This window comes from Dromaius novaehollandiae, chromosome 19 (assembly GCF_036370855.1).
Source record: "Dromaius novaehollandiae isolate bDroNov1 chromosome 19, bDroNov1.hap1, whole genome shotgun sequence".
In the NCBI taxonomy this organism is placed as follows: domain Eukaryota; kingdom Metazoa; phylum Chordata; class Aves; order Casuariiformes; family Dromaiidae; genus Dromaius; species Dromaius novaehollandiae.
The window spans coordinates 9957048-9976736 of NC_088116.1; the positions used below are offsets into that span (position 1 = coordinate 9957048).

Genomic DNA, 19689 nt, shown 5'->3' on the forward strand with positions numbered 1-19689 from the left:
TCTTTCTACTCTGAAAGTGAATTTAAGAGGCACATCAGAAGTCAGCTGATTTCCTGGGGATAACGAAGGGTGTTCCAGGGTTGTCGGTTGTTTCGTTCTTTCTCAGCTCTTTTTCTCTCCTTGGCTGCTTTTTAATGTTGTCTTTCCCTAAGCTGGGAGCTAGAGACAGCGAGCGTCAGTGGCTTTCCTTGAAGTATAGGTTTGGAGGATCTCAGATAGCAAGTGCGCGGTGTTTTGATGAGGTCCCTAATTTAGAAAAACAGTCTGTTCACGAAGAGCTCATAAGAACAGGTTTAGTGTTAAGCATATGCTGAAAATGTACTGGATTTGGTGACACTGAGGTATTTCCCCCGGTTTCTTCCCACGAGTGGTCCCTGCGGCAGGACATGGAAATGGTTGTGTTCCTGCGGGCCAGCCGAGAGATTAGCTTTCCTGAGACCCAACCGTCTTTGGTCTGCTGTTTCTAGAGCCGTTACCTGAGCTGGATAGTGAACCGAACGGTAGAGCGATCATACGGATTTAGCAAGTGGTTAGTTAGCACTTTGCATTTTCAGTGTGCTTTACAAACATTAATTAATAATCTCGCTAGACTTTGAGTGGGAACATGACTCTGAGTGTGTCTGAGCGCCAAGCGATGCTCGGGCTAGAAATGATGCCCAGCCCGACCGGAGCCTGTGCGGGTCTGAATTGCGGCCAAATTGCACCACTCCCCACTGCGCTGGGGTTAATATGACGATATCCAGGGAGTCACGCTGGAATTATACTAGAATGGACTTAAATTTTAGTTAATACAGAGAAGGGAGAAGGAGCTAGGCATATTGTTAGATCAAACATTTTAATTTTCGACTTTGCAGGTAATGGGAGGGAGGAAAGTTAATATGTGGGGAGCTGGCAGGACGTGTAAGGAAGAGGTGTTATCACTTCTCTGGGGCCGGTTAGATCTCACTTGAAGTCCAGAGTCCACTTTTTATTACCTTATGTGACGATAGATATAGTTAAATCAGAGCAAGTACAGCTTGGGGCACTGAAGATGATTAATAGAGAAGAGGTGCTCACTTACAGGGAGAAATTGATGAAATTTGGATTATTTCTCCTGTGAAAAGGTGATTAAGAAGTGACCCGATTGAAGTATTTAAACTAGCTAAACTATTTAAAACTAAATTTGGATATCTCTTGGAGGGCACCGGAGAGTCCAGCATTAGGAGATACAGGTTTAAATTAAGAGGGCCCACAGACATATGCAAAAGAAATTTAAGGAGGTGTTATTTTGTGGAGAAAGGCAGCAAATCTGTAGAATGGTCTTCCTAAGGTGGAGTAGTTAAGTCAAGTAGCATTAATTTTTTAAGCCAGAATTGAGTAGCTAGATGGAATTAAGCCAGTTAAGTCATTTTGAACTATTTTTGCTGTTCACCTTCTGTGGAGTTTAGGAACAAGCTTTTGCAGATGATGCTCTTTTCCCTCAGTCTGGGAGTTTGGATGTGTTTTTGGAAGAGCTCTTGGTGTTGCCTCATAGGCATTTGAGAGGAAGTGGGCAGATTTGCCAGCCAGACATTTGGGCTGTGGACCAGGGTCTGGTGTCCCACGCCTGCGAGGCGACGCGGCGTTCCTCACCCAAGCACCGTGCGGGCGAGCGTGCCGGTGGGGTGGAGCGCGCGCACTCCTTGCTGATGGACCAGCTCCCTCTGAGATGGGTTTTGAGGGGTGGTGCCCCCAGCAGCAAAGCACAAACTGCCTTTGGTGCTTTGTCCACAGACCGATCGCCCAGTTCGGATGAAATGCATGACCCGGTGGCCACACACATGGCTTCAGAGGAGTCAAACTACATCCTAGAAACAGTAACAGGTAAAAAAATTAAGTCATCAGGGATACTGTGCAGAAGCACTGGTATTCATGCATGTATTAGTGAGCAGAGTATTTGTTATAAGCCACAATTTCCGAGTCAGGAGCCCTGTTCCCAAGCTGTGGTCCCAATAAGTGCTCTGACATCTCCGTGTTTGCTAAACTTTTATCACCGGGGTGGACAGCTGCGTTCGAACCAGGAGCACTGGTAGCCCAGTCCAAGAATCTGCACAAAATACTTGTCAGAAATGTGGTTTTCTCCCCAGTAAGGTGTTTTGTGCCATTATTTGTGGTACAGCTGGGCCTCACCTGCCTCGACAAGGCAAAGGGGGGAGAGTTGGGTGATTGCTGGGTGACGAGGAGAGAGGAATGGGATACCAGATGGTCCGAGGGGAAGTATATTCATGAGCTTTTCCCCCCAAACAGTGACTTTTCACATCTAGTCCCACTTTTATGCACCTGGTCCTGAGCTGATTGACAAGGCGCTTGCTGGAGATCAGGCAAAAACATTTCCAAGAGCATGGCCTGTGTCTTCCAGCTTTGCGTTGTCGCAAGCGAGCGCTATTCCCAGATTAGCCCGTGCTGGGAAGCGCCGTGACGGCACCTTCCCCTTCCCTCCCGGCTCGGGCACGTTCCCACGTGCGCCAAGAGGCTCTGACACCCTCTGCTGTGGGCGCTGCCAACCCTTCTCTTCGCCAGCAGGTACGGAGAAGGGGCCCAGTGAGGATTCGCGGCACGAAGAAAAGCAGATGGAGGGATCAGGTGAGTCTGCGATGAGCCCGAGTAGCATCTGATACTCTGCCAGGGTGTTAGAAGCCTGAGGAACGCAGATGTGCTTTGAGTTGAGGCTGGTGGGCTTTCTGGTGGTTTGCAAAATATTCAGCCGCCAAAGAGCTCAGGGCAGAGGGGCACTTCTGTATTTCGGGGGCCTGATGCTCAGCTGATGGGCGTTGGTATCACCTGGTGGCACATGCAACCAAGCTGGGAGAGGGTCCCAGTGCATTCACACTCCCAGTGCTGGTGCCAGAGGTAGGACTGCATTTTTCATGAAGCTGTTTCCTTTTGTGGATGCGTCTGGGATGTTTCCCTGATCCTGTGCCCGCTCCTTTCCGTGGTGGAGCTGCCCGTAAGTGGGAGCCAGCTCCGAGTGAGCAGCACTGCCCAGCCCTTTGGAGGAGGAGGCTCGCCCATGGCCAAGGAGGGTCCAGGGCTAGCTGCAGTGCCGCAGACACGTTCCTCACCGCTGCTGCGCGCAGATTAAATGAGCAACAGAAGTGTGAACAACTGTTTGTGGCTTGGAACACAACTTCTCAGCTTTGCTCAGATCATCCCTGGCCTTTTCACTCCTAAGTGGGTCAAAGAGTGAAGTCTTCTCGCTTTGAGGCGGGATCACATGGGAAGAGAGAAGCGAGATCAGAGACGAATGTGATAAAATTGCAAACTTCAATTGAGGCCACGTGAAATCTGTAATTGAGCCCTTCCTTCCCCCTCCCGTGCTTTTGGTGAACCCCTACGGAGGCTGGTGAACACTCGCACGGGGACTGTCACCCGCAGGTGCGCATTGCTCCGCGCTGTCAACGCCCCGGAGCGCTGATATTGGAGCGGGGACCCGCGACTGCCTCCCCGGGCTGCAGGGAGGTCCCCAGGCACCGCGTGGCTCATGGCCCTGGAGCCCAGCAGGCCTGAAGATACGGTGCGATACAAAGCGAATCCTGGGGAAAAGATACCCGCTGCACCTCAGTAGCAGAGCTGCTCTGATCCCATTGCCCCTTCCCAATTATTTTCCATCTGCCCGTTGTCCCTTAGTAATTGTCTTAAAAAACTGTTTCCATGCAGGACTCCTAAACGCGAGAGGAGGAGGTCTATATCTTTACCTCTCTCCAATTGCTGGTGACTTTTATCTGGGTTTTCTATGCTTTTTCTTCTTCGCCTTGCTGCTGGGCACTGGAGGGGGTCGTAGACGGTTGCTAGTGCTGCTCCATGGAAGGTTTTTCTCTGCCTTTAGTTAGCCAGAGGAGAGCAGCGTGACTAACAGCACTGTGCTGGATGAATAATAACAGCCACCGGTCCTCGTCCCAGAAATATCGACCGGTGGCACCCAGCGGGGGAGACAGGCCGTTTAAACAGCAGCAGCGTGGGCAGAAAATACGGAGGATCTCCAGAGAAAAGCAAGACCTTTTCTATTTATTAGATCTCCGTCATATGACTTGACGGGGAGATAAAAGGATATCAGTACATATTTATGTCCACTACTAGGCGTATAAAATAGAGCACGAGAAGGGAAATAAGTCATGTTACCACCAAGATTGATGCAGATGTGAAACGTTTCATTAAGAAATCTGTTCTGCCCCTCCACGCGCCTGTTGCCACCCCAGGCTTTCTGCTTTGTCCGGTGCAGCACCAAAGGCGGCAGCTATAACTTACCGTCCCACCGGTCTCATGGTGCCTTGCAGGGACTTGGATGTTGGCAGAGGATGGAGGAAGGCTGGAAAGGGCTGTCCGGCCTGGGAGGTCCTGCAAGCCTTGCTGCCTTCAAAAGCCTTCTGATTTTTCTGCTCCTTCATCAAGTGTGGGGCATGGCCAGTGTTTCTGCGCTGCCACGGGCTGGGGCGGTGAGTTTGGAGGCAGCTGCCCAAGGGCCGGCACTGCTTTTGGAGGCCCCAAGAGGGAGCGAAGAACATGTCACCAGCCCAGCCAAGGCCGAGGCAATCCTCATCTTGCTGTGTGCTTCCTGCCTTGGAGGCAGCTGGTTTCTCAGTATATTTCTCTCTTTTCTGCAGATGGTGTAGGGGACGTTTTAAGTCATTTGAGGAAACAAGTTGAGATTTTGTTCAACACCAGATATGGTAAGATTGTCATTAACAAATGCTCTTAAAGCTGAATGCTGGTCTCTGCCTTAGGGAGCTTCTAATTGCTGAGAACTGTCACCTACTATTTCCAGACCAGTTGCTGACTAAAGGTGCAATCTAATTTGTTCATTTGCTGTCTGCCGGGCTTACAAATGCATCTGAAGTCTCACCGGGCCTTGTTATTGCAGCTCTTCCTCTTGGCTTCCTCGATGCCTTTTAGCTGGCTATTGCCCAGGAACTGCCTCGGTGACCTTCAGTCCTTCTCCTGCGGAGGGAAAGGACTAAAGCGGTTTCCCCTCCAGTTGTTTGAAATATCGGAGAGGGCTTTTTCCATTCGACGGCCCTGGCTGGTGTCGTGGTGCGGGAGGGGAGCGTACGCTGTTGGGCTGCATAACAGCCCCCGAGGTGTTACCTGCTTTTCTTGCCTAGGGATTTGTCTCATGCCTTAATTGGGTTCAGGAGGGTGTTGGAGGGGTACAGTTAAAAATATGTAATGTCCCTTCCCTTTTTGTAAAGCTTGCTTAACCCAGAAAAAATGCAAGGGAAATCACACATGCGTTTTGAGAGCTGGCAGAAAGTTTCCTCAGCCTGTCAGGAGCTGGGACAAAGCTCTCTTCGTCCGTCCCCAGGGCTGATGAAGAAGCCAGAAATGCCAGAGGCAGAGCTGGGAGCTGCGGTCCTCAGGCTGCAGGAGTTGCTCTGGGCTTTCCTTTAAAAGGAGAATTGCCCTTCGTGGCAGCAAGGGCTTCAGTTATGTTGGATGAGAAAATGGTTTTTTGCAAACATTAAGCCCTCATTCCTCTGAGAAATTATAAGCGGATTGGATTTGGAGGTGATTTGTCCAAGAGGAGAGGGTTTTTTCCTAAATTTAGAAGCGTTTCATTTGATTTTGAATACTGTAGCTTCAAATCAGAAGAAATCTTCAAAATAAGTGGAGCCCATTGGAAAGATGTGTTGAAGCAGCTTGGGTTTGCTGTCCTCAGGAACGGCTGAGACGCTCCCTGGGCAGAGCTGTGCTCCGGTGATACAAGCTAAAAGCTGTGGACCAAGCAATGGGCTGCTGCCCAGTACTTGCTTGTTCCCAGTTTAGTAATAGACTGGGAGTCTTTGTCCAAATTCAACATGGGTTTTGGTCCTGTTTTTTCATCTTTGACCAAAAATTGTTACTTGACAGTGACTGTCCATTTGCCTATTGACAAAGTTTAGAAGAGCAAGCAAAAGCCCTGTTGAGTGGCCAGTGGGGAAGCCCAGGTGCGTCCTCAGGGGATGGGGACCAGGAGCTGTCAATGCCAAGCATTGCTGTTGAAAGTCCAGCCTTACATGTAGTGAGTTTACATGTTTTCAGGCCAGTCTCTAAGAGGGGAGGGTCCTCATCAGCAAGTTCCCATGGCAGGTAGGGCTAACAACCCTCAGGTGCTGCGGTGCCATGGTGGTGCAGCCGATTTCCCCCGTCTTCTGCCTGCCGTGCCCAAGTCTGGCAGCTGCAGAGGGATGTCCCTGAAGGTTTAGACATGGAGTCCCCTCTTTCTTGTGGAAAGATGCTTGCAGCATTTTGAGAAAGCCCTTTTGACAAGAATGTCGCTGAGAGGCAGGTTACATTAAACCAGCAAATTCAAAGACAGCTCCTGATTCCTGCATAGATTTTCCCTCGAATCCTTGGAGCGCGCTGCATCCATGGATAGAGTAATGAAACTCAGCCATAATGTATCATGACTGTTTTGGTTTCACCCAACTGGGAGGCTTAACAAACTAACGAGATTTGGTCCTCACTCAGCGAAAGCCATAGGAATTTCAGAGCCGGTCAAAGTGCCCTACTCCAAGTTCCTGATGTACCCCGAGGACCTGTTTGTTGTGGGCTTGCCAGAAGGCATCCTACTGCGGCGCCCGAACTGCTTTGGTATTGCAAAGCTGAAGAAGATCCTACAAGCTAGCAACAACATCCAGTTTGTCATTAAAAGGTAAGAAGAGCCGATTAGCCAAAACCTCTGGCGAGGACTTTATTGTTTTGAGCTTTCGCTTCTGGGGCTGCAACAGGTGTTGAGTAAGAGTCCTGGAAAACATCCATCAGGTGGTCACATTCAATAAATTTGCTTGATTAAAAGCGATCAGATGACGTTACCTTGTTGGAGCTGTTCCCAACAAGGAGCGGTGTTATTGTCAGTCTCTCTCTCTTCATCTTTTTGTTTTTTAACTTGCCTTTGCAAAGGCACAGCCTTAACAGAAGGGTATGCCAAAGGATGGGTAATAGGGTACAAACCTTTAGCCTTCAGGTCTCACCTGGCGCTTACATCTTTGGTATCTCAATAAAGCATCGTTGTGCAAAGAGGAGGGTTGAGTGCAGCCCCTATGCAGTTCCCTGCTATTGTCCAGGTGAAGGAAAGGTATCCAGCACAAGTGACCTGGATTTTAAAATACCTCCAGGTGTTTTGTGGAGGTTTCTCACCCAAATGCTACCTCAGTCCAACCCTGTTCTGCTTGAGCAACCTGATCTGCTCTTCTTCATGGGTTTAACTTAAAGCCCCTGAGGCACTGAAGCTTGATTAGGTGAGAAGGAACAAGTTCCCTGGCCTTGCACACTTCAGGTGTGGGTTGGCATTTTTGTCTCAGATGCTTCCTGCTGTTGCTTTGAGTAATTCCAGGCTCTTTGTCCTCTGGCTCATGAACACAGGTTCAGTTCTGGCTAGCAGCAATGTTGGAAAAACTTCTCCCTTACAGAGGAGAGAAGCAATGTAATCAGCTCTGGCTGGCAGCTGAAACAGAAAATAAAAGTTGGGAGCATGGAGATTTTGTGGCATCAGACCAGTAATTCTCATGTGAGACCAGCAGTGGGTTTGGGATTTCTCCCCATCCTCTCCCGTTCCCAGACCTGTTTCTTTGCAGCATAGCTTCAAACATAGGTCTGAAGGGCTTGTAACCAGTCTTAGTATCAGATCTTTGTGTGTTTTTATCTTTAGATGCCCAAGAGATGTTTTTTGTGCCTAAAGTACGTTGAAAAGCAGTACCCATAGGTGCGGGCGCATGCTCTCTCCCGGCGCGTGTGGCTGCTCCTTGGCCAGGCATGGGCTCGCGGGTGCCGCTGGGCACCGTCGGCCGCTCCGGGCAGCGCCGGCTGGGAAAACCGCGCTCCCTGGCAGGGGAGGCTGCACCTTGTAACCGTTCCTGGCTGATGATTTAAGATACTCAGCCATCAAGAGCTTAATCTTATCCCATAGAGTGTTACGTTGGCTCACTAAAGAGTCTGTCAGCGTGAAAATTATTTCCAAAGTTCCCCTGCTGTATTGCAGCAGCTTTAAAATTGCATTAGCCAGATATGTTTAGTGGGTTTGCGGATGGAGGAGTGTTATCCTAGGTGATAGATGGAGTAGTAAAATGTTGATGGTTTACTGGAATGGAAGCTCACTGGCACTTCGTCTGCTTTTTGCTGTTTTCCAGGCCAGAGCTTCTGGCTGAGGGAATTAAGGAGACTGCTTCTGACAGCCCAGGAGCCAAAGGTAGGCTCCCGAAACGTGCAGCAGCCAGGCCATTACTAATGAGCTGCAACGGGAATGAAATCATTTGCTGCAGCCCATCATTCCTTCCCTTGCCACGTCACTTTTGGCCTGTGCAAAGAGAGCCCTGGTATTTGGGGCCTCCTGAAATCACTTTCTTGCTTCATCTCCTTTGGTTGTGCAGCAAATCCTAATTCCTGTTATGTCCCCTGTCTTGGCAGCCGGCGAGAGGGACACCAGCGACTCGCTCGTGGACGACGCTGTGAAGAGACAGGGCTTTCAAGGTGAGGACGGGCAGGGTCTGTGAGCCGGCAGGTCACGGCCCCGTGTGCCGACCGCTGCAGAGCCGTCATGGCCTGGCTGCAGAGGACGCTTGGTCAGAGTTAGGCCATGGAGCTCTTGTTGAGCAAACAGAAAATTGAATCATAAGTAGGAAGTTTGTTTTTCTGGTGGGGAAAATGAAATGAAAGAGTTGATACGTCATTGTTTGGTTTTTAATGAGTGATCAAGCAATCGCATTTGCAGAACAAGAGCTAGTCCCGCTATGGGTGCACGGATGCACACCCAGATCACACCTGGTGTCTGTGCCCATCGCAGGCACCGGTGACGCAGCGGCAGTCATCCTTTCCCAGCCCAGGGGAGGTGCCTGCCAGGGAGGGTAGGACGTTTTATCATCCCCTTTTCCCTGGTGGGGACACTCAGGCCTTGAAACACTGCGTGACTTTTCCGGGACTGTACAGAGCCGACTGCGGAGCAGAATCTGGCACACGTGGCCCCGGGCTGCCCTGCTGCCTTCAGCCCCAAACTCTTCGTCTCGCTTGCCGCGTTCTCCCCGCAGTGCACGTGCCGTTTGGGTGCGGGCCGGGGCAGTGCTGCCTAAACACAAATGCGGAAAAGGAGCAGTTGTGAGATTTGGGGGCTTGGCAGGTTGGTAGAGGAGAAACTCAAGGCAAGGATGGGAAGGAGAAAAGAAAAGGAAGAGAGAGGGTGAGAGGATAGGAGAGACTGGACAACCAAAAGTCAAGACGGAGCCAGACGCCGCCGGGGCGGGCAGTCTCACGGGTCCGGACCAGCGACTGGAGAAGTGCTCTGCATGGTGTCCTAATTAAACAGCTTTGGTTATCTTGCCATCTGACCTTGCGAGATGTGTAATTAAGTCTTCTAAGCCTCGCAGTTTGCCTTTTTGTGGCTTCTGCACCCAGATGATGTTTGTATAAATCCCATCTACGGCGCATTGTCCGCTCGGCACAGACCTCGCGGACCTGTCGCACGAAGCGCGTCCCTCGCCTTCCCCCACCACGTACGGCTTTGCTTTTGAAGCCGTTGCTTCTTCGAAAATGTGAGGGAGGAAGAGCTGGGGATTTAAAGCACAGGATTTGGGAAGGAGCTTGGGAAAGATGAGTGCCGCAGAGCTCGAGCGCCCCTTTTCCTAGCGCCTTTTCCCTTTCCCCAGCCCGTGCCAGGGCAATCCACCATCCCACGGGCGCCAGCCGGCCATCGCCAGGGTTGGCAGAGAGCACCAGCGGCCCTGGCCCGCAAAGGATTTTTGGATATGCTTTTCATTTCGTTTTGTTTTAATGTCAGCAATTATCGCAATTGAATCTTCGATTTCATGCAGCTTTTATTCATGGCAAATGGAGGGGGGGACCATATTTCTGTTTAGATTATTTTTAAGGACTTTGAATGGCCTACTCCAGAGATTAGCTAATTGCAAGATAAGGACTTTCCTATAATTAGAAAATCGTATTACTTAAAAGTCACAGAGTGCCTTTTAATTTAACAGCAGAAGTCCATAATTGTTTCTTTATTTTACAGAAAATTATGATGCCAGGCTTTCCAGAATAGACATTGCTAACACACTAAGGGAACAAGTCCAGGACCTGTTCAATAAGAAATACGGTGAGAAAGCAGGGTGGGAGTTGGTTTTATTCCCCTCTTCCCTAAATCTTTTTCCTCCCTCCCTTTCTGTCCCCATCCCCTCGATTTCTTTTTGAATTTGCGGCTGTTTTGTGGGGCGCACGCGGGACGCGGTGCTCCGGTTGGGGATTAGGAGGTGGCGATGTTTCCCTTTCCCGAGGTGGGAAATAAGTGGCTTTTGCCGAAGGCTCTCGTTGCGTAGGTGGCTCTTGCGCAGCAAGGAAGATCCTCGTGATTAGGAGCTGGCGGCATTTGTTAACGCTGCCTGCCGTTCCTAGACAGATTCTTTTTTTCCCCCCCCCTTCCGTGAAGAACAAAGATGCTAATTTCATTAGCGGAGCATTGTAGAGCCAGAGAGATTTGTCTGAACGCCTGGAAGAGGGGGTGGAGGGGAAGGAGGCGGAGGAGGTTGGAAGGAGAATAAAGAGGGACCGTGGCGAGCGCTCGGAAGAGCCACCGGAGGCAGGTAGATAACGTGCTTCCTGCTCGCCTGGAGGCTTCTTAGGGAGCCCGCTTGGGCTCTGCAAGGCGTTCTTGTGGCCTCCTTCAGGAGTATCTGGTATTTATTAAGCAAGGTAGGGAGAGGCTGTTGTCCTCATTTTATAGACAGGAGTGAGAGTGACTCTTGCTCTGGTCCCCAGGTATCTGCTCGCAGCAGCCAGCAAGCAAGAGCATTTCCTTGCAAGGAAATCTCTGCCCTTAGTCCTGCAGCCAGACATCAGAGAGGGGATACGGAGCGGAGACTATGTCCAAATAATGTCCCGAAGCACATGGCACCCACCTCTCCGTCCCTCCTGCCACGCAGCAGTGTTGCTGTCCTGCGGGGCGTCTCCGGCCCCGGGAGCCGATCGTGCCTCTCCTCCGTCCCGTCCGCTCTTGGCCGTGCTGCCGCTCTGCACCCGCGCGGCTGCCTTTGACCCCTCCGTTCCCATCATCCCTGGGGCGACGGCCTGAAAATGTTGGTCCTTCACCCAAAGCCTGACGTGCCGCGTCAAGCAGGCGGCTCATTTGGTTCAGCGCGGCGCTTTGGGGGACGGGGACAGGAGCCACCGCTGAGCCCCAGCGTCACGTGTGTTCGCACCTCGCTTCTCTTCCAGGGGAGGCCTTGGGAATTAAGTACCCCGTGCAAGTGCCCTACAAGCGCATCAAGAGCAACCCGGGCTCGGTGATCATCGAGGGGCTGCCCCCCGGGATCCCCTTCCGCAAGCCGTGCACCTTCGGCTCGCAGAACCTGGAGAGGATATTGGCCGTGGCCGACAAAATCAAGTTCACCGTGACGAGGTGGGTTCCCGCAGAGCGGCTCGCCGCCCTGCCTGGCCGCGGGGGGAGAGGGAGGCACCACGGCAGGGTTTCCGTGCCCCTGCTCGCTCCAGGGCTAAACGCAGCCTTGCAGCCGGCCAAGAGGCACCAACCAAGTTGGAAGCCAATAATTTGCCGGAAAGGAGTGAACTGCAAACTAGAGGGTCCTCCTGCTTTTTGCCCGTGGGCCGCACCGCTGCCCGGGGCGGAGGTGGGTGCAGAGGAGGCGGCAGCAGCGCGGGGCCCGGGAAGGCGCCGAGAGCGGCACGGCGGGTCCACAGCCCCCCGGGAGGTGGGTTGGAGGAGGAAAACGCAACACTGGCGTGATGAGGCACGTGGGGTCCGGGGGGTCCTGCTGCGGGAAACGGCACCCCGTCTCCTCGGCTGTAAAGGGCAGCAGAGAAATCCTGGCCTCTTGTGTGAGAGGCTCGAGATTGGAAAAAGAAAAGCGTTGCTTGCCTGAGCAGTGCTGAGATGCCCCGAGCTCGGAGACCCCGCTCGCAGCGGAGGAGAGGCGGTCGCCGTCCCGGAGGGTTTGCAGCCAAGCCGGGCGGACACCAGCGGGGAGGGGAGACGGGCGGGAAGGTGCTTGCGTGGGATGATCCAAGCAGGTCGCTGCCAGAGCTGGGGGTGGGAACAAGACGCTTTAAGTACAAATCCATCACTATTTCGGCTGGGCCCGACTTCTTACAAATTACATACGTGCTCCCCGGTGTGGGGAGTGAGCCGGCGGGGCTGCCGGAGCGCCGCCCCACAGGGCCCCACGGATCCGGGGGGACCTTGGCCCGAAGCGCGGAGCAGGGCCTGGTGCAGCCCCCGCCGCCCGGGAGGGTGCTCAGTCCGGACGCGTCCCCTTCCTGGCGCTTCATTTTAAATCTTCCCTTTTCCTTATTTTTTACAGGCCTTTTCAAGGACTCATCCCCAAACCCGGTAAGCGTTTTTTGCCTAAGCAACGCACCGATTCAGTGTTTATTGGTGGTGAGGGAGTCGCAGGATTCGCGTGGTGTGCTCCCTTCTTCAGCTGGGGGGAAGCGGCCCTCACCGCACCTCTCCGTGCTCCCCGGTTCGCGCGTTCGGGGCACTCGAGGTTTCCCCTGTTGCTGTTGCCTTGCATTTTTCAAGAGCTGGTGTAGGGCAGGAATCAGTGTTCTGCATTTAAGAGAGTGCACGCTCTTAAAAATAAATATCTGTTGCAATTAGCTGGCAGATTCGCTGGAGAGGGAGGTTCGTCGGCGGGCCGGGGGCGGCGATGAGCGTTGCCGCTTGATTAAGCGGCGGAGCTGCGTTATAAAAAGCAGCGGGTTGCTTGCGTGTGCGGCAGGGCTGTTTATCAAGCCGCGGGAAGCGCTGGGCGGCGAAGTGAAGGCGAAAGCCCCCTCCGATTTACGAGCGTCCCGTGCCCGGGAGAGCGGCGTGAAACGTGGGGGTGAGGGGCGGGGAGGAGGCGCTGGGAGCGGGGTCCTGGGTGGGCTCTGTAAGTCTCTGTTTCTCCTCTGCCGCCCCGGGTGGGCGCGGGACGTGGCTGGATCGGGTGCTGGGGACCCAGGGGCAGGTTTGGCGCGCCCGGAGGGGATGTCGGCCGTGTAGCAAAGAGCTCGGTTCTCCCGCTCTGCTTTCGGTGAGCTGTTTCTTGCTGGGCTTTAAAACTGGGTGGAAAAACTCAAATGCAGGCATTAGGCGGAAAAAAGAAAGCACTGACCACTAAGACTTGAAGCTGCTGCCTGCATTTCCCTGCTCACGCTGTACAAATGCCCAGTGGAAGGTGTGTGAGAGGCCTCGAACCTCTCTTGAAGCCCGGGGGATCGGGATCCCCATCGCTGTCCCGTCCGCTGCTCCCTTATTCCGGCAGCATTTCCCACCGTGGGCCCCCGTCGCTGCCGCTCTCGCATCGTGGCTGGGTATCGCGCCGTCGAAGCCAGCCGGGCCGCAGTGGGCTCAAGACTGGGCTCCCCGGTGCCTGTTGGGAGCGTTGGGACTGCTCGTGCCGAGCAAGACAAGGCTCCTCCGAGGCTGGCGCTTGCCCCTCTCTCCTGGGAGGGTTAGCGTGGAAGGCGGCCTCGCTATACGGTGCCCCAAAATCTGTCCATACGGCAGGGCTTTCGCTGGGCTCGCCGGTTGGCGCGGCTTCGGCAGCGGGTCTCTGGCGCTCCTCGCTGTCTCCTGGATTTTTCTCGCGGGACTTGTCCCCTTCGTCCCTCTGCTGCGGTGGGAGAAGCGGGGGAGCGCGGAGCCGCGGGCACGAGGCGCTGGCCGGAGACGGGTCCTGCTGGTGGGTCGCGCTGAAGCGTCACGTGAACCGAGTGTTTCCAGGGCTCTTTTTTCCCAGCTCCGTAGAGTCGGTGAAGGTGTATTGAAGGGCAGCAGGGCGGCTGCTGAACTTGTGCTCGGAGAGGGAGAAGGGGCGCTGGTGCGTGTGGAGCTGAAGCTCCTCTGAAGCTTCGTGGGAATCCTCTGCTCCATTTTTGGGAACATGCAAGTTATCTTCGCTGATCCTGACTCGTCCAGTCACCCCTTTGACCTCTGCCTCTCTGAATTTACTGCTTTCCCCATTTCAACCTGTAAATGAATTACAGTCCCTGTGCCCTGGGATGTGAAGTTCCCAACTCAGCTTATTTCAGCTTGTCCCAGGAGTTCACACAATCACAGAAGTGAGGTTGGAAGGGACCTCTGGAGACCATCTAGTCCAACCCCCCTGCTCAAGGCAGGATCACCTAGAGCGCGTTGCACAGGATCGCGTCCAGGTGGGTTTTGAACATCTCCAGAAAAGGAAACAAGGAGTTGTCTTCCCCCCGGGTCAGCCTTGCCCTTTGCAGTGCTCCCGCGCTGGTGCCTTCCCTTGGTGCAATGGGACTTGTGGCCCCATTTTTCTGGTCGCCCCAACTTTGACCCCATCCTCAGATTTTACCTCGACAAGCTGAGCAAAACTCGCGCCAGGCTTCAGAAGCCAAACTGCGGAAATGGCCTTGCAGGGAACTTCTCCTTGCCCGTGCACCATTGCAATAACTCAGTCTCCTGCTTCCCGACTCCCCAGAAAAGATAGCTTGCTGTTAGAAATGTGGTTAAAAGCCTGTCTCTGTTCTAAATGTGTGTAATTACAACTGTTGGAGGAGTACAGATGGGTGCAAAAAATGTTGTCTTCTGTATTGATGGCTTTCCATTTCCTTGGCCAGCCTCCATGGAGATGGCACAATTTAGGGAAGAAAAATACGGCAGACAGGAAAACATTTATATACTGTTATTGGGATCTGAAAAAGAGGTGTTAGACTCCAGAGACAGCTCTGACAGAAGATGATCTGTCTGAGAAATTCAGTCCAGGGCATGGTCTATGGGTTGATCCTGTGGAACGCGATTTATTGCCCAGCCTAGTCCCTGGAGAGGTCCCCAGAGACCTCCTCAGGCTTTGGATTAAACTTGATGCTTTTGGTTCCAGAGCGCCATGTTCCCAGACAGTTCACATCGGCTGGATCTCTAATGAGACTGCGGTAAAGTGCAAGTGTTGCAGAGCTCCAGTTTTCCATGGAATTACAGGGATATACTTTTGGAGTAACCCAAGGATGTATCTGATCCTCCAGCCATGTCTTGTCTTTCCGTTCCTCTGCAGTAATCTGTATAATTACATTAAGGGACACTGATCTGACACAAATCATGCCATTAACAAGGAGCGCATCAGAAGGCAAATATTTCAACCTGCCAGCTCAGTTGGAAACGCAATATGATAAAAAGAGATGTAGAGGAAATTAATTTTATTTTCTACGGAGAGCTTTTTTTTCTTTCCCTCGCACCAGCTTTATGTCCCTTCCTCACAGTTCCTAGGTGTAGGCAGCACATTTTGAGTAAGAACGGTTACAGACGAGTGATTTTTTTTCTTACCCGACATCTCAATTTGTTATAGACTATTCATATTTTTGCTAAATCTTAGGAGGCGATTCAAGAACTTGAAATTATTTTATAATAACGAGACTACCACTGGAATGTGTCTTCAATAAAAAGGTTATTTTTTATCTTCCCCCCTAAAACCCCGTTGACAGCAATTAACCTCTCTGCCGCTGTACCATCCTATTACACCTGAGTTGAGGGTAGCAACACAGTGGTACATATATCGCTTTTGCTTTGATCGCTTTTCATCTGCCTCAACAAAATTACTAATTTCAAAATAGCCGTAGACCATAAAAAATCAAAATATAAGGGAAGTTGTCATGCTCTTTTTACCTCCATCTCTTGTATTAAAACCCTGTTATATAAAATCAAGCCCAACAGAAGTGCATCCTTGGCATTAAAAGAAAATCGATGGGAATCATTTTATTTTTCAAAAGAATGGTAAAATAAAAGCAACATTTACTCCCCAGACAGCTTGCCAAAGCCGGTAAGAGCTGGAAAGTCCAGGAGGCTTCTTTATAGATGTACCCGAAGTTACACCTTTGGGGTTCAGCTTAGCTAGAAATGGCGGGAATAATACATATTGTAAAGGAGAAGGAAAATTTCATATGTATGTATTTTTTAAAACCACTTTGGGGGATAGTAGTTGCCTGGAAGTTAAACTGCTGAGTTTGTTCGCTGTAACCGCGTTGGGCCGCCTTGCCGTGGCTTGGCTCCCGGGCGCAGTGCAAATAGCTGCAGGACTGCGCAGAGCCGGGCTCCTTCGCTGCCTCTTTTGGGGCAGCAATTTTTTAAACGCTGCAGCGGCGGATAACAGGATTGCAATGCAATCTTGAGCGCCTCGCCTTCTTTTCCTCGCGATTATCTGTAATTTTGCTGTCAAGATGATATCTCTCCCCTAATGGGTCGCAATCGCGTGGGTGAGACTCCAATCCTATCAGCTCCGAGACGACTGGAGGGAGCGTTCATGTGCGTAGCCTGTATTTTCTGCCTTCAGAAGAAGGTGTTTTTGAGAGTGAGGCCATTTCTGGAGAAAACAAAGTAGATTTAGGAGCTGTGGCGTACAGAGTCCCGGGCAGAGTGGTGGCACCGGCACTGGGGACGGAGGGCCCCGGCGCTCTGGGCAAAGCCCTCCGAGCGAGCACAACCCCCTTGGCCTTTAGAGATTTTCATTTTGTTTTCCATTTTTTCTTCTCTCTGCCAATGCTATCGGCTCTGCGCAAAAGACCTTCAAAATGCTTTTTAAAACGACACGAGCTTTCAGCGTCGTAACAGCGGTAGGAGAGCAGGGTTGAAATTCCAGCACCGTAAATGCACACTTTCCTTTCTTTTCTTCTTTCCCGAGGCGCGGAGATACAAAACAGGCTTAATTTGAGCCTTTGAAAAAAATATCAAGCGTAAGTAATTTAGCAAAAAAAAAAAATCTTTCTGTATGTTAATTTTTATGTGCTTTGATTTGAAAATGTACATCGGCTCCATCTGTCCTATTCCCCAAACTCCCTACCGCACTGATAGATTATTTCCCGTACTCCAATTAATAAAGTAGGGCAGGCAGTGTTCTTTAATTAAAAAACCACACATCCAGGCATCCTTTTTTTTTTTTTTTTAATCACAAGAGCACAATCCTCAGCAAGACTTTGATGAGCCGTGCCTCACATTCGAAACTCCAAATGGAAAGGGAAAAGCACTTGATGCGACGGCGACCCGAGCGGAGCGGGCTTCGTCCCTTCGCCTGTTTGCTGTGTGGAGCACAGACCCCCGCGCTTCCTTCCTCCCTCCCTCCCTCCGTCCCGATGCTTAACCCGTGCGAGGGCAGTCGGATTATTGCTGCTTCTTATCTGCGTTCCTTTTATCCGGGGTGATGCTAAGGTGATCGATTACTGGTTTTGGTCCGAAGGTGGAAAATCGAACAGCGAGTGTAAATAGTGGTGTGACTCCAAAGCCTTTTTTTAAGCACCTAGCCCTCGTCCTCTGCCATTCCCATCACCCTTTTCTGCGCCTTTGCTGCTGCTTCTCACTTTCGCGTGCCCGTGCCGCCTCTTCGCCCGCGTCGGAGGGTAGCGCCACGGGGCCAGCCGGTCCCAGGCACCGGAGTCCCTTTGCTCTTCCCGACTCCGTGTCCTTCGGAGAACCCCGAAAGCCCCTTTTCTCTCACACTGCCGTTGCGTGCAGTGGTGGGACCGTGCTCCTGCCTGCACACGTGGTGGTGGGACCATGCTCCTGCCCATGCGCATGGTGGTGGGACCGTGCTCCTGCCCACACACGTGGTGGTGGTGGGACTGTGCTTCTGCCTGCACGTGGTGGTGGGACCATGGCTCTGCCCATGCATGTGGTGGCAGTGGGACCATATGCCTGCCCACATACATGGTGGTGGTAGGACCGTGCTCCAGCCCACATACATGGTGGTGGTAGGACCGTGCTCCTGCCCGCACACGTGCCAGCGGTGGGACCATGCTCCTGTCCACGTGCATGGCAGTGGTGGGACCGTGCTCCTGCGCACACATGGCAGTGGTGGGACCCTGCTCCTGCCCACATGTGATGGTGGTGGTGGGACCGTGCTTCTGCCTGCGCACACGCTCTCCCTGGCTGCCAGGAGCATCTGCAGCCACTTTGGTGAGATGACTCCCAGGCTTAAGGTGCAGCACATGTGGGTTACCAGGACAAAAAATTCAATTATCTTTCTTAATCAGCTTGCTTTAATAGAGGCACCTTGAAATTTTCAGGTGAAGTGACAAAAACGCCTTTGTCCGAGCGCCTTTCCGCCAAACGAAGCGCCACCCCCGCCCCTTCCAAACCGTTTGGTTCAGGCTCCTGAGAAGCCGGCTGCGTGCAGGGCTGGGCCGCACAGCGCCCGGCCGCCCCGCTGCTCCTTGCTGTACCCCGCAGCGTCGGCGTTTCGCGTTTTCCCGGTCGATCCGTCCTCGTTTGTGCTGTGGCCGGCGCGGCTCGCCACGGGTCCGAGCTGAGTTGTTTCTGCACTGAAATGTCTGATTGCAGCTGCCTGGCCCCAAAACCAGGCTTTTCTGTTCGATTTGATGCTACTGAACTAAGATTCCCCGTCGAATGGCTAGGCACAAGCTTATGGAAACGTGTGCGTTGGGCAGAGCTGTTTTATCTTGTTTGCTGTGATGGCTGGTTCTCTTAAGCTTGTTGGTTTTCCCCAGGAAATCCGTTTCCTTTTGATATCCCTCGTCGTTTTGTAGCCGGTGGCTGGAGCCAGCATCTCCGCAGGGGTCCCTTTTTCTCCGTTTTCCTCCCCGTTGCTGCAGAACTGACACAGTCACCCTGGTTACTCCTCATCCACTTTAACCCGTGAATTTGCTTCTCTTTTTTCTTTTTTGCAACCTCCCATTGGAGGCTTTGCTCTGGATGTCGCATCCAGGATGGGAGCTCTCTCTTTGCTCTTGGGGTGCGATTCAGGTGCTGGGCTGGGGGGCACATGGTTCCCCCGAGCACCCGCAGCGGGTTTGTCCGGAGCGTGGGTGAGCCCTGGCCCCCGAGTGACCGCGGGGGACGGGACGGGACGGGGTGACACGTGCTCGGTGCCTTCCAGCCCTCGCTGCCGCCCACCTCTCCCTGCCCGGCCGTAAATTGCCAGGACGGCGGGGTGGGCGTGCGGGGTGCCCGCGGGGCTGGTGCGCGGACAAGCAGCAAAAATAGCTCAGCAAAAATCAGTGGGACAACTGATCTTGATGCCAAATGGCCTTGGGAGCGGAGCAATTTTAAGCGGTTAAGAACAGGGTCATCCTGGGTTTTGCTTTTGTTTGTGAACAAGAAAACCAAGCTGTAGCACTCATTGCTCTCTTTTTCTTTCTCTCCTTTTTTTTTCTTCTTTTAACTCGTGCTGTAGCCCCTAGACGGATAACGTCATTGGAAAAAGCGTATGCTGCCTTGAATGGTACGTAGCTCAGCTGATGCATCGTAGATGGTAGCAGACAAGAAATGCGCTTGTGTTTTAATGTGGGAATGAAAATATCTTAAAAGGCCCCGATTCCAGGTATTTTTTCCTCCCTGCTCTGTTTCCCAGTGATACCAAGAACTGAACGATGCAGGATGTGTTTAACAGTGGCTGTTCTTGCTAATCCCCCATGTGTTTCTGAGCCCCTGGTGCTGCAGGCCCCAGCGTCGGGGCCAGCTCCGCTCTAGACAAACTGCCCTGACAAGTTACGCTTGGCTCCTCCGCGTGTCCAAGCAATGAATTTATTAAAAAGTCCATCTGCAATTCACAGCAAGCACTTTGGGGGATTCTTTGCTTTAATGCACACGGTGGGCCGGAGCTGGTGCACGGAAGGGCAGGCTCCATGCATTTAACGTATATAATAATTTACAGGAGTAAGGAAGAGCTCGCCTGCTTTGCAGATCTTGCACGGCAAGGTATATCAGTGCAGCTGGCTTCGGCAGAGCTGGGCTTATTCCTGTCA

The 19689-nt window shown here is 52.4% G+C and overlaps 1 protein-coding gene across 5 annotated transcripts in view; it reads left to right on the top strand.

The window, feature by feature from the left end:
• Positions 1-19689, top strand: part of GTF2IRD1 (GTF2I repeat domain containing 1) — a 98277-nt gene that overhangs the window by 68744 nt on the left and 9844 nt on the right. For 2 of the 5 annotated variants that reach the window (XM_064523439.1, XM_064523442.1), the window contains 10 exons: positions 1753-1842; positions 2539-2601; positions 4620-4685; positions 6463-6646; positions 8121-8179; positions 8398-8460; positions 9992-10075; positions 11191-11374; positions 12294-12322; positions 19119-19166. In XM_064523439.1, the coding sequence (XP_064379509.1) occupies positions 1753-1842; positions 2539-2601; positions 4620-4685; positions 6463-6646; positions 8121-8179; positions 8398-8460; positions 9992-10075; positions 11191-11374; positions 12294-12322; positions 19119-19166 (870 nt within the window). The remainder of the gene's footprint in view (positions 1-1752; positions 1843-2538; positions 2602-4619; positions 4686-6462; positions 6647-8120; positions 8180-8397; positions 8461-9991; positions 10076-11190; positions 11375-12293; positions 12323-19118; positions 19167-19689) is intronic. The other 3 variants (XM_064523440.1, XM_064523441.1, XM_064523443.1) reach the window with 3 other exon arrangements.